The sequence below is a fragment of the Callithrix jacchus genome, chromosome 20 (assembly GCF_049354715.1).
Source record: "Callithrix jacchus isolate 240 chromosome 20, calJac240_pri, whole genome shotgun sequence".
NCBI classification, from domain to species: Eukaryota; Metazoa; Chordata; class Mammalia; order Primates; family Cebidae; genus Callithrix; species Callithrix jacchus.
The window spans coordinates 5,837,345-5,850,491 of record NC_133521.1 but is presented as its reverse complement, the minus strand read 5'-3'; the positions used below and the strand labels follow the sequence as shown (position 1 = coordinate 5,850,491).

At 44.0% G+C, this 13,147-nt stretch overlaps 1 protein-coding gene across 1 annotated transcript in view; it reads left to right on the top strand.

The window, feature by feature from the left end:
* Positions 1–3,193: 3,193 nt before the first annotated feature.
* The window catches only part of ABCC12 (ATP binding cassette subfamily C member 12), a 76,082-nt gene continuing 66,128 nt past the window's right edge, over positions 3,194–13,147 (top strand). Inside the window, 9 exon segments of the mRNA XM_078358393.1 lie at positions 3,194–3,432; positions 7,170–7,317; positions 7,409–7,416; positions 9,889–10,027; positions 10,315–10,426; positions 10,429–10,547; positions 11,821–11,918; positions 11,920–11,992; positions 12,751–12,898. Coding sequence (XP_078214519.1) covers positions 3,194–3,432; positions 7,170–7,317; positions 7,409–7,416; positions 9,889–10,027; positions 10,315–10,426; positions 10,429–10,547; positions 11,821–11,918; positions 11,920–11,992; positions 12,751–12,898 — 1,084 coding nt within the window.

The following is a 13,147-nucleotide window of genomic DNA, read 5'->3' as shown; positions in this document are numbered from 1 at the left end:
GTCCCAAGGGCTCTTGTCTCTCATCCCTAGGACAGGCTGTGGAGGTGACACCACTGAATGGGGCTGCCGGAGCAGGAGGCAGCAGGGATGAGGCTCCCAAAGGAGAGGGAGCCCCTCTTCCATTTTTGGAATTATAAAATTTTCTGTTATCATAAAAGATAAAGCAGAAATGCCAAGACACGATTTCAAAATCTGTGATATACAAAAGCCTACATTGAATAAATTATTTTCCCACACATGCACAAACACATATACAGGGTACATTCACAATTTAATTATGTGATTTATACCCCCTAGAAAGACCTGGAATTCATGAAGCATTACTCTGGTTCTCATATGAGGTTTTCGTCTTTCTTTAATTTTTTTTTTTTTTTTTTTTTTTGCTTTTATATATGAGTTTCCTGGGAGTGTAGATTCCAGTCGCCCTGAACCCAGGTTCTCCCATCCTTCTTTGAGCATGTCACAATGTGTCTGTAACTGGATGGATGACCTCGTTTGCAGATGCCATCACAGGCCACTGTTTTAGGCCCTCTAGGGATGAGGAGACTTGAGCAAAAGCACCCCCACTTCTCTTCCTGCATGCCCAGTTTGGTACTGTCCCCTGCATGTGCTTCGCTCTGCCACCTCTCTGCCTCCCCCTCCCTCCCAAGCCCAGTCCCTCATCACTCACAGGGCCTTCTGGTCTGGCTGCTGGAGGTGCCAGGTACCTGGGGACAGAGAGGAGAGGTATGGTGCAGGCAGGGCCTGGGAGAGGTCCCCAGTGTCTCCTCTGTGCTGGATGCTGGCCAGACCCTGGAGGAAGGGGCCGTGGGAGTTGGGGAGACCATCGGCTATTGATAACTTTGGTGGCTTTAAATTAAGAATGGATTTATTAAGAAAGAAGTAGGGCCACAGTCTCTTATCTGGGACAAATTTTATGACTAAACATGTGCCTGCTTTTGGTTGATGGAGGGACTCCCATGATAAGCACCAAGGAAGACTGAAAGTCCTATTTTCAAACACAAAGTTGTTAATTCTCTAGGCTAGATGGGGGCAGAAATAGAATATAACAGAGCAAAGTGGGCAGGTGTGGAAAACGTTTCTTCTGGAGATGACTTCTAGACATCTTTTGTTCTCTCTCCTGAGGCAGAGACAAGGATAGAGAAAAAGGCTTCAGGAAACAATATAAGGAAAATAACAGTGCAACGCAATAATAAATGTTACGTGACCCTGAATCCCAGAGTCAGAGAGACAGTAAGGAGTGGTGGGGATTGTGGCAAACTAAAGCATGTATGCCCTGCCCAGGGGCGATTGCCACTGCTCAAAGTGAGTAGATTATAATCACAATAGCATACAGAGCTCCTGATTTTTTGACAAAAGCCAGAAACCAGTGTTATTTTTTTAAATGTGATATCTCCTCATTTTTAAATGTTTTCCACAAGTTGGAAAAAAAAATGTTTAAACTATGCAGGCTGTATAAGATGGACCTGCAAGTTGTGCATGGTCCACAGTCTCTGTCCTGTGCTCTGAACAGAGCCCTTCCTTCTTCTGTCTGTCCAGTCTGTTGAGGTTAGGTTGGGAACCCCCTGCCTGCTAGCAGAGGGGTGCACCAGCGAATTTTTGGCATCTCCTGCCAACCCTCAGATGCTCTGTGTGGAAAATACAATGCCAAGAACAGAGCCACAATGGCTGCAGGGACCCTGGCCTGGTTGGCATCACCTCCTCCCAGTTCTCATCAGCTGTGCACCCCTCAGACCCCATCCCATTAGTGCCAGCAAGCAGATTTCTCACCCCAGGCAGCTCCTCACTCCTGGCAGAGGATGGCATGACAGACGGGGATAGAGACGTTAGCCAAAGCAGGCTTCCTGATTAAAAAAAAATCTCATTTTCCCCCCATGGCTGCCAAATTTAGCAAAGTGCCATTCCAGCTGCAGTGCTTCCAAGCCGCCTCAGATCACCATAACGTCACATTCCCCGGGGAACACTCAAGGAAATTACCTTCTAGCACCAATTTCCTATGCAGTCTGATCACCCAAATTTGGCCAGGGAGGCCTGGCCTCCAGTATTTGGCATTTGAGACTCAGGACCCCTTAAGATAAGCTGATGACATCTTGCTGCCAGGATCCCTTACCATTAGAAAAGGGAGCCAAAAATAGGAGTCAGAGGTAAGGGTTCTCCACTGACGATGAGTTCCACCCTCTCAAACGGGCTGGGAAAGATTAGCCTGGAGGAGAGAGGACTAGCAACTGGGCGGCTGGGGGTGAGTTGTAGCAAATGACAATGGTCTTCAAATATCAGAGAGCACATGAAGAGGACATCAGTAGAGGCTGCGTAGCTCCTGAGAGCAGACAGGTGTTGCAGCAAAATAGCATTTAGTTCCACAGAAGGAAAAAATATCCTCTTGAGGGCTATTTGTTTAGAAAATGCTTACCTTTTTATTTTGTAATGATTTCAAGCTTACAGAAAAGTAGCAAGAATAATGCTAAGAGATCCCAAGTACCCTTCCCTGAGATTTGCAGTGACATTTTTGCCACATTAACATTAATATCAAAATCAGGAAATTTATCTTTGATAAAATATTACTGCAGAATCTGTAGTCCATATTTAAATGTCTCCAATGTTTTAGTACTGTTCTTTTAAAAATTTTATTTACTTATTTTTGTTTTTTTAGAGCAGAAGTGAAAATTTATCAAAAAGTTTTAGAGCAGGAATGAAAGAAAGTAAAGTACGCTTGGAAGAGGGTCAGGCCGGCAACTTGAAAGGTCAAGTGCACGGTTTGACCTTTGACTTGGGCCAATAATGTTCTTTACAGCAAATTTATTTTCTTCCGGTCCAGCATCCAGTCCAGGCTTGTGCGTTGCTTCTAGCTGTCACGTTTCTTCTGTGTCCTTTAATCTGGGATGTTTTCTCACCTTTCTGTCTTTTGCGCTTTTGTTGTTTTTGAAGAGCACAGGCCAATTGTTCTGTAGAAAGCTCCTTTGGGTTGGTCTGGTATTTTCTCAAGACTAGATGCAGGGTGTGCATTTCCTGCAGGGATACTGCATGCCAGCCGTCTTGAGAAGTGACTGGGGTCTGTCACCAAAGAGAGTTGAGGCACGATCTGGAGGGCCAGAGGGAAACTCTCTGTGAGAGGCTGGTTTGCCGTATCTTGGATTCTGATCAGGGACTGCACCTTGACTGTCCGCTGTGCCCAGCAGTTGCAGAATGAATGGACATGCGGTATGACGACCATGCCCAAAGGCTATGCTCGGGTCCAGGCTTCTCTGCTTCTCTTCCTGCATCCAATCCAGACCGGTGCTGGGTTGTGTTCACGCAGGGAGCCAAGGACCCAAGCAAGAATGAGAGGCCAATTTTTAAACTTCTCAGCCCCAGCATCTCTGCAGTGGACAGCCTCCTTCTGTCGCCTGAAGCAAATGCAGAGAAGCCAGCAGGGGGCTTTTCTGAGTGGAGAGGGTAGAGAAAACTCTGAAGGGCTTTTTGGTAAACAAACTGACGGAAGTCTTGTGGAAAAGGATCCAGGAAAGTTTTAATCTGAAGCCCTTCACAGTCATGCCCAGTTTTGTCTCGACTCTTACCTAAGACTGGTGCATAGAGCATCACTCTGCAGGCACCACACACAAAGCCAGGCTCAGCCAAAAATCTCTCTTTGGGCTTTTTCTGAAACCCTTCTAGTCTCCCCTCCCCCAAAAGTCCTCCCTACCCCTTCCTCCTCCAAGACCGTACTGACATCTACCCTCTCAGAACTTCTGTAGCACGGGCCTGCGTTACTCAGTGACACTGAGCACAGAGAGCCTATTTTCAGGCTTTAGATTCTTAAAATTATGACCAGGTCTTACAGCAACGTGGGAATATCCCTGAGTAACTTCTAGAGCTTGTTTTCCCACCCCTAGAGGTAACCATCATCTTGAATTTGGTGTAGAGTGCTCCCATTCATTTTGTAAAAATAAACTTTATTTTTAAAGGATGATTTCCATTTACAAAAAAATTGCAAAGATAGTACAGAGTTCTCCAGTACCCCACATCCAGCTACACTTGCTGTTAACATCTCATGTTAGTATGGTATATGTGTTATAATTAATGCACAATATTGATACATTGTTAACTAATATATATGCTTTATTAGATTTCCTTCATTTTTATCTAACATCCTTTTTCTGTTCCAGAATCTCATCCCAGATGCTCCTTCACAGGTAGCTGTCAGGTCTCGTTAGGCACCTCTTGGCTGTGTCACTGTCTCAGGCTCTCCTAGTCTTTGATGACCTTGACAGTTTTGAGGAATATCGGCCAGTTTTTTGGAGACTGTCCCTCAAGTGGGATTCATCTGATGTTTTTCTCATGATTAGACCAGGGTTATGGGGTGTGGGGAGGAGGATCTCAGCGGTAAAGTGCCCTTCTTGTCACATCCTATGAAGGGTACACGTTATCAACAGGACTTATCACTGCTGGTGTTGACCTTGATTACCTGGCTGAGGCGATGTGTGCCAGGCTTCTCTACTCTAAAGTTGCTGTTTCTTTTTCCTTTTCCATATGGTACTGTACTCTTGGAAGCATCTTATTCTAGTTGATTAAGTTGTTTCTCACAGGGCTCTGGGTTGACAATTCTGATACTGCTATACATGTACACTTAATTGAACAGTTATGTAAACACATGGTAGATGGTGAGAGCCAGGCTTCTCACTTTTAGAATTGAAGCTTACAGATAAGTAAGGGGAAGAGGCTGGAATTATGATAATTATGGTAATGGATTCAAGTTGGAGAGCCAGCATGAACTCACTGTTAGCTTAAAATAGATACAGATGGTTACATACAGACTATTTATAGATACGTGTTTATGCACTAGTTAATATGCATGCATGTATTTCCTTGCTTTGTCAGCTGAGAGGGCCTATAAGCAACAACACCCCAATAACAGAATTTACCTAATGCCCAGATCTTGGTTCTAATATGATTCTCTAATAGAAGGAATTTCAAGTACTTGGAGAAATGAAATTTTACTACAAATACAGTCATTAGTAAATAAAATATATTATTATATATTACAAGTACATGAATTGTATAATGTATATTTTGTAAGTTTGGGAACTTTACACAAATGGTCTCAGAGTGTATGTATTTTTCTGCAGTTTTTTCCTGCTGTCAGTTTACCATATGAGAGATACACATAGTTTGATATGTAGACTTAGTTTATTCATTTTGACTATTAAATAGTAATATGCCATACTCATACAGTTTATTCATCCATTTGCCTATTCATGGATGTTTAAGATATTGTAAACAGCCACTGTAAATATTCCTTAAAAAGGGCCACGAAATTTTGTATGAGATTCTGTCCTCTGTGGATTGTTGCCTTGTGTTTTCCTCGATTGAACTTCAGTGTTGACACCAGTATGAGAGGAGAGAGGCTAGCAGAGGCAGGGGGAAATTTGGAGGAGAATGGAAGACAGCCTGCAAAGTTAGTGGCCACTCTGTATCTGACTGCTTGAACAGGCAGGATTTCTCCAGGGCTTATATATAATTAAGAAGGATAATTGCTGCCTATGTTAGTAAGACAGTCTTCAACTTGACCAGATAATGCCAAATTGCTTTACAAATTAGTTATACAATTCATATTCCCACCAGGAGGGCTTAAGAGCTGCAGTGCTCCATACATATGCCAAGACTTGCCATTTTTAGACTTTGAATTAATGCCTATTTGAAGAATGAGGAATAGCTATTACTGTGATTGTAGTTTTCATTCATATTTTTCTGATGCTCAGAGATTTGGTGTATTTTGGTGTTTATTTGGATCATTTCTCAATTGTCTTTTGCTGGTTTCTCTAATTGTTTGTTTTTCTCTTATTAATATATTGAGAATTCTTAATAAATTCTGCATACGAGTTCTTTACAGTTAAGTGGGTCACATCTGTACCAGTGTGTTGTTTCTCTTACAAATTATGTCTTCTGATGAATGGACATCTACAATTTCAGTGTACTAGAATTTATCAAGATTTTGGTTTAAGACTTAAAAAAAATTTCTTTAAGAAATTCTTCCCTATCCTGAGATCATAAATATATATCTCTGTATGTACTTTGTACTGGTAACATGGTATTCCTTTTTCACCCTGTTACTTTCAGCTTATTTGTGTCTTTATATTTGAAATACACATCTGGTACCCAGCATATCATTGGATCTTGTTTTTATATTCAGTCTGACATTTTTTGTTTTTTAATTGAAATCTTTAGTTCATTTATATTTAATGTAATTATTGATATGGCGGGTTTAAATCTATTGACTTGCTATTAATATTTGTCTTCTATCTATTCCTTTTGTTTTTTATTCTTCAGTTCCTTTTTGCCTATCTTTTTTATTTTATTTCCTTGACTGACTTTTTAGCTTTAACCCTTTTTAAAAAGTAGTTTTCTAGGGCTAACACAATGCTATAATTTATACTTTGTTATTTTTATATCATCCTATACTTTATTTGAAAATAATTATATTTTGCTGGGTGTTACTATGTGCTTATTTTTTACTTTCTGCATCTTAGATGTCTCCCATACTTATTATTGTTCATTCATTCAACAAATGCGTATTAAACATCTACTATGTACCAGGGACTGTGCTAGGTATTGGAAATACAGCTGTGAACAAGACAAGTATGAAGCCTGCAGTTTGTTTGGGGAAATGAAAAAGTATGTGGCAAAGTTTTCCTAGAAAAGGAAGTGTGAGCAGAAATTGGTCAAGCGAAGAAAGGGATACTAGATGGTTCCAGGTTGTGGCAGCAGTGAATATAAAAACTAAAAAGCAGGAGGAATAAACAGCTTGTCCAGGGAGTAGTAAGATATTCCACATGGGATGTCTTACAGGGCCTCAGTCAAGAACTTGGAGGCAAATAGCTTATTTGAGAAGTGTCCGTGTAGCTTCAGTGTCACTGCTTATTTGAGAAGTGTCCGTGTAGCTTCAGTGTCACTGCTATGAGCAGAGGCGCCTGATTTTACTAGGCAACATAGCAAATTCCCCAAAATTTAACATTTTGGCTCTTACCCGCTGGCCCCAGCACATCACTGCTCAAAGGGCTAATGAACATAATGAATACAATTCACAGCTTCTGAGTGCAGCTGTGGTTTTTACTGAAGATACAAGTTCAAGCCAGAGAGAGAGTTGGGGCAACAACCCCAATGCTGGAAACACTGAGTGTCTAATTTGTCTGCAGGTTGGCACCCAACTCGGTAGATAATGCGGGGCTGCTCTCTTTCACCACATTTTCCTGGTTCATGCTGGTGATGAAAAAAAGCTACTGGCAAAAGCTGATTGTGGACACCCTGCCCCAACTGTCAACATACGACTCATCTGACCACAATGTCCAAAATTACCAGGATTTGCTTGGGTCACTGCGTTAGTACAGTTTCATACTGCTATGAAGAAATACCCGAGACTGGGAAATTTATAAAGGAAAAGAGGTTTAATGGATTCACAGTTCCATGTGACTGAGGAGGCCTCATAATCATGGTGGAAGGCATAGGAGGAATAAAGGCACATCTTACATGGTGGCAGGCAAGAGAGTGTGTGCAGGGGAACTGCCCTTTATAAAACCGTCAGGTCTCATGAGGCTTACTACCAGGAGAACAGCACAGGAAAACCTGCCCCCATGATTCAATTACCTCCCATGGGGTCCCTCCCATGACAGGGGGGATTACGGGAGCTATAATTCAAGATGAGATTTGGGTGGGGAGACAGCCAAACCCTATCAGTTACCTAAGGAGAGAAGCCCACCCTAGGGAAACATCCTGTAAACTCTTTTGTGTGCTCCCTAGTTGTGTGCTCTACAATTTTCCCAATGTGGAAGATGACACCCATGGGTGCTGGTGATTCTTCTCTGAGACTTGGGCTGGACTGCATGGACTTCTTGGCTTGGGTTATAGGGAGGTGGGGATTAGCTGGCATTAGTGAGGAGAGGGGACTCATTGGAGGGCTATGGCCTGAGGCTCAGGACCCTTCTGGCTGGGCTGCAGCTGGTTTGAGGGGTACTGCATCAGGACAGAGGTGGCTGGAATCTCACTTTGCTCTGTGCTGGTCAGGTGGATCCTGACCAGCATGCAGCTTTAGGCATCAGGTTTTGTTTTATTTAAAAAAATCACTATTAGACTTTTATATTACAAAACATATTTAGGTTGATCCTAATGAAACTGCCAATATTTGACAATTTTAACTTGTAAAAATGTAAATGTTATTTGTCCAACCTAATTCATATTCATTATAAAAATGTGGAAGCAGCGGAAGTTGTAGAAGTATCTCTCCCATGCTGCTGCTCTACTCCCTGGAGGTCAGCACTGTGAAAATGTCAGCGTGGCTCTGTCCAGAATTTTCCTACTCTGGTTAAACACACTCTGGGCTACTGTCGTCTTCTTCAGATCAATACTTCTTCTTACTCTTCACTCACAGGTCATGTTTTATTTTAATGTAAACAAAAATGAAGCATACTACATAACTGTTGATCGCTTTTCTCTTTTCAGTTAAGAGTTTATAAAGACTTTTCCATGTTAGGACAAAGACATCAAGTTCATTTTTTCCAGCAGCTGCATTGAACTCTGTGGTTTTGATTACCTATATAATAGAAAGAATGGAGAGTCCTGGGAGCCTTAGTCATGGCCTCCTAATTGCTTCTAGAATTGTGATTCTCCTCATCTGTGCCCCGAAGAAATCTCAGCTAGTGGTAAACTCTAAAATCTACTGCCTGAAGAAAGTTGCCAGGGAGCACTGAGGGAAAGGGTCTGGAGTAGTGTCTGCGGCGTGCCGGCTCTCCTCCATCTTCTCTGGCCGGTATTCTCCATCTGTTACTAATGTTTCCCCATCTACCCAATATCCACTTAGATCCTTATCTCTCCCGTGTTTCGTTATGCTCCTAGGTGACCCCCTCCACTTCAGAGGCTTAAACACCAAACACACGCTGACTCCCTCAGTAACATGTCCATGTCGGTCTCCAGGCCACGCCCCCCTTCCAGACTCTGAAACTGCGTGCCCAGCATCCGAAGGGACAACTGCACTTGGATGCCTCATGAGCATCTTTTGTCTTAAGCTGGCCCTATTCTTGATCCAGGGCCCCAACCTGACACTATTCCTCTCCTCTTCTGCTTTTTCTCATCTCCCTCTCTGTAAACTCTATTCACACAGTTGGCCAAGCCAGAAAACTGGGGTCCATCCTTGAAGCTCCTTCCCTTTCCTGCCACGTCTCATTCATCAGTAAGCCCTGTTGTCACTCGCCATCCACTTTTCTTTAATTCCACTGCCACTTCTCACCTGGAGGCTGATAATCTCCTTCTGCGGTTCACACCATCATCCATCATTTTCATAGCAGCCAATTGATCTTTTAGATGTGCAAAATGATCTTGTCACATTGGTTTAAAAATCTGTAATGGCTTCCTTTGCCCTTGGAATGAAGGAAGGCCTTTGAGGTTTTACCTAGGTCCTGTGAAGTCCTCCAAGGTCCCAAGAGTTTCTGCCTTGCTTCCCACTGTCCCGACAGCCCCTCCCCTTTGCCCACCACACTCCTGTCTCTCTGGCCTTCTTCCAGATCTTTGAAATGAGCAATATCCTCTCTGTACTGAGAAGACTCTTCTCTTGACCTCTCTGTTGCCTCTGTCTTCTTGTACGAGCTGACACTGCGGCAGAGATGGGTGGTAGGCAAAGGAAAAGAAGGGCTGGCAAGAACCCAAATGCCACACTCATACCAGCTAGTGTCTAGGCATTACCCTCTGCCCTTCCCAAGTCCCACCTGTTCAGGAAAAGCAGAAAGCAGAGCCAGTGCTGGAAGGCACCACTGCCAGGGAGGAGGGCTGTGCTGAGCACCCTTGTGAGACCATGCCCAACAGAGTAGCTTCAAATAGCACATGGAGGTGCCAATCCCTTTGATGCTTCCTGTTTTTTCATCACAGATTTCGAGTCCTTTGGGATGAAAGGATAGGTACTGAGAAGGCCTCTCTGGGCCATATGGTCTGGAAATTCCAGAGGACTCGCTCGTTGATGAACATCATGGCCATCATCACGTGCATCATCATGGAAACCACAGGGCGAGTGAGAGGGGCGGCCCTTCTTCTGCTTTGCCTGCTAGGTCAGCAGCCTGGCACAGAATGTCATTAGTTACTTTCTCTACGAGCTGGTGGGTTTAGTGCATTGTCATTATCTTTGCACTCCTTGAGGGCGAATTTTCATAAAGCTAATCCTTGTCAAGCACAGCAGCAGCCACCAAAATTAATTAAAAAGTTTGCCTCCTAAAGTCAGCTTGCTGCCATGATCTGAGGCCTCCTATGCCAGCCTCAGCCTTCAGTGGCCCTCTCCTCTCCCCATCGCCTATTTTACAGCCAGTTTTCATTCACAAAATCCTCCAGGTGACTGAGAGAACATCTGGAAAAGTCTGGGTTGTCAGTGGCCTGTGTATAGCCCTTGCGGCCACCAAGTTTACCAAAGGCTGCTTTCAGCTTTTGCCTAGGCCATCAACTACCGCACAGCCGTCCAGTTGGAGGTGGTGCTCTCCACCCTGGTTTTCGAAAACCTGGTGTCCCTCAAGACATTGACAGCCATCTCTGTTGGTGAGGTAAGCTGGCCTAGAAAAGGAGTCCTGAGTGGTTTGAGCGCATGTGAGATCTGGGTCCTGGATAGAGCACCTGCCTTCCCTTTGTTTGACTATGACCTGTCTGTCATGTCCCATCTCCTGGCTAAGTGAGGTGTTGGAGACACAGAACACCAGAGGAGTTCAGAGAGAGGAGGGCTCCGTTCAGGCTGGAGAATTTGGAGAGGCTTCCTAGTTCCAGCTGGAACAGGGCTCAGGGGGACTTCATCCAATTGCTTCGATGGTGAATGGGAACAGTGGAGCAGTACTGAGCACACTATAGGCGTTTAATAAAATGGATGGACTGATGGCTCCAATAATCCCAACCGTTAGCATAGAGGATGCCAAAGCCACAATGAAGACCGTGCCTGTTGGACTTCAGAGTTGATGTTTTCTTGAGCTCTTAATCCCTGGCAATAAAATTCTTACCACTTATCAAACACACACACACACACACCCTCCCTAATCAAGGGAACCCCAGGTGGTGTGGGGTAAGATAAAAGACTTGCTTCTTTCTTACAGCTGTTCTTTCAGCAAGCTCAAAGCATTTAATTATGATTAGATTCAGTTGCATATAGCAAACCCAAAATAAAGTGGATTAAACAAAAGGAATTAATTTCGCTTTATGTAAAAGGAATCTAGAAGGGAACAATGCAGGGTTGGCACAGGAGATTCCAGACCTTTCTGCATTTCTTCATCACTATCTTTGTACATGGCTCTCATAATGGTTCAAAAGGACATGCTAAAGACCCAGCCATCCCAGCCACGCTTCAGACAGGTGGTAGGAGGAAGATCAGAAGAAGGGGTACCTTTCAGGTGGAGTTGGCTGCCTTTAAGAATTCATCACTGTAGCAGGATTGGCAGGGGACAATCCTCTCAAACACCGAACTGAGAAAGGAAGTGGCTTTTTATTTGACCGGAAGCTGCTGGAGGCTAATGCCTTGACCACTGAGCTCCCGGAGAAGCAGCTTCTCTCCTTTCTTAGGGGCTGACAACTCTAAAGCGGGAGCAGGGGTGAAACTCCATTATGCTACTAGATGGTAACATTATGCTTTAAGTCTTTCTGCATTGAGATTCTCAGCCTTAAAAGACCGGCCTCTCCAAAATCGTACCAGAACCCATAAAACTCATCATATTGGTCCCCGGTGACCCCTTCCTGCCGTAGGGCCTAGAACCACTCGGACAGTCTGAAAGTCTTCAGTTGAAGAAATGTTTGACTGACTCTTCCAAACCTGAACCCATGTACTTTTCTTTCCAGGTGCTCAATATACTGTCAAGCAATAGCTATTCCTCATTTGAAGCTGCCTTGTTTTGCCTCTTGTCAGCAGCCATCCTGATGCTAATGGCCTTTTGTGCAGTATGCCTTTTTCATTCCGGGGCCCACGGCTCTCACCGCAATATCCATGTATGTCCTGTGCATAGTTATTCAGGTAATGATAGGCTTTTGTGCTTCTAACTGCTTTATATTTGCATTTCAAACACTTTCACTGAATTGGGTAGAAGGCTGCGTTTCTGGCGCAAGGACCTGGAGCTTGTACCCCATTTTGTAGTCACAGATTTACTTCCTTTGGCACAGAGTAGTTTTGTTTTTGTTTTTGTTTAGTGACAGAGACTTGCTCTGTCACCCAGGCTGGAGTGCAGTAGTGCAATCATGGCTCACTGCAACCTCAATGTCCTGGGCTCAAGCAATCTTCCTGCCTCAGTCCTCCCAACTAGCTGGGACTATGGATGCATGTCACTGTACCTGGCTAATTAAAAAAGAAATATTGTATAGATGGTGTCTCACTATGTTGCCCAGGCTGGTCTTGAACTCCTGGGCTCAACCCATTCTCCTGCCTCAGCCTCCTGAGTAGCTGGGATTACAGGTACAAAACACTGCACCTGGCCACAGTGAAGTTTTTTAAAAAACTTGAATTTGAATGCTCCGGGAAGGGGAATGCTTCTTCAATTTGTCAAAGTCCGCAGCACTCCCCTTGAGTTCTGGCAATTCAAGCCTTTATATCACCCGCCTGACCCCCCTCAGACAGCGTCAGCAGCCACAACTCAAGGGAGGGAAAGATTTGGCTGAGTATCTCAAGCCAACTTCCTTTAGAACTTTTCCTGGCACTTATACTCCCATCTCTGGATTTTTAGGCCAGCTGCAACTCAGCAGTTCTCTCTGAAAACAGTGTTTGTACCTTGATTACAGATGTTTATGGCCAAGCTCAATTCAGCTTTCCGAAGTTCAGCAATTTTGGTGACAGACAAGTGAGTTCAGACAATGAATGAGTTTCTGACCAGCATCAAGCTCATCAAAATGTATGCCTGGGAGAAATCTTTTACCAGCACTATCCAAGGTAGGACAGGAGTAGCTGCTTAAAAAACCACTTATCTTGTAGAATATGCTCTTCTAAGTTTCCCAGGGCCGGGTGTTCCAGAAGGAGGCTGAGGAGACCCTCTGAGCTGCTCTGCAGGCCAAAGGATTTTTCGAAGGATTATGGAGATTTAATAATAGAGCCAGGCATCTGTTCTGATGAACCCAAGGGTGAGTGACATATGGTTTCTCCTTGCTGGGACATGTGGATCCTGGTCCTGGCGAGTTACCT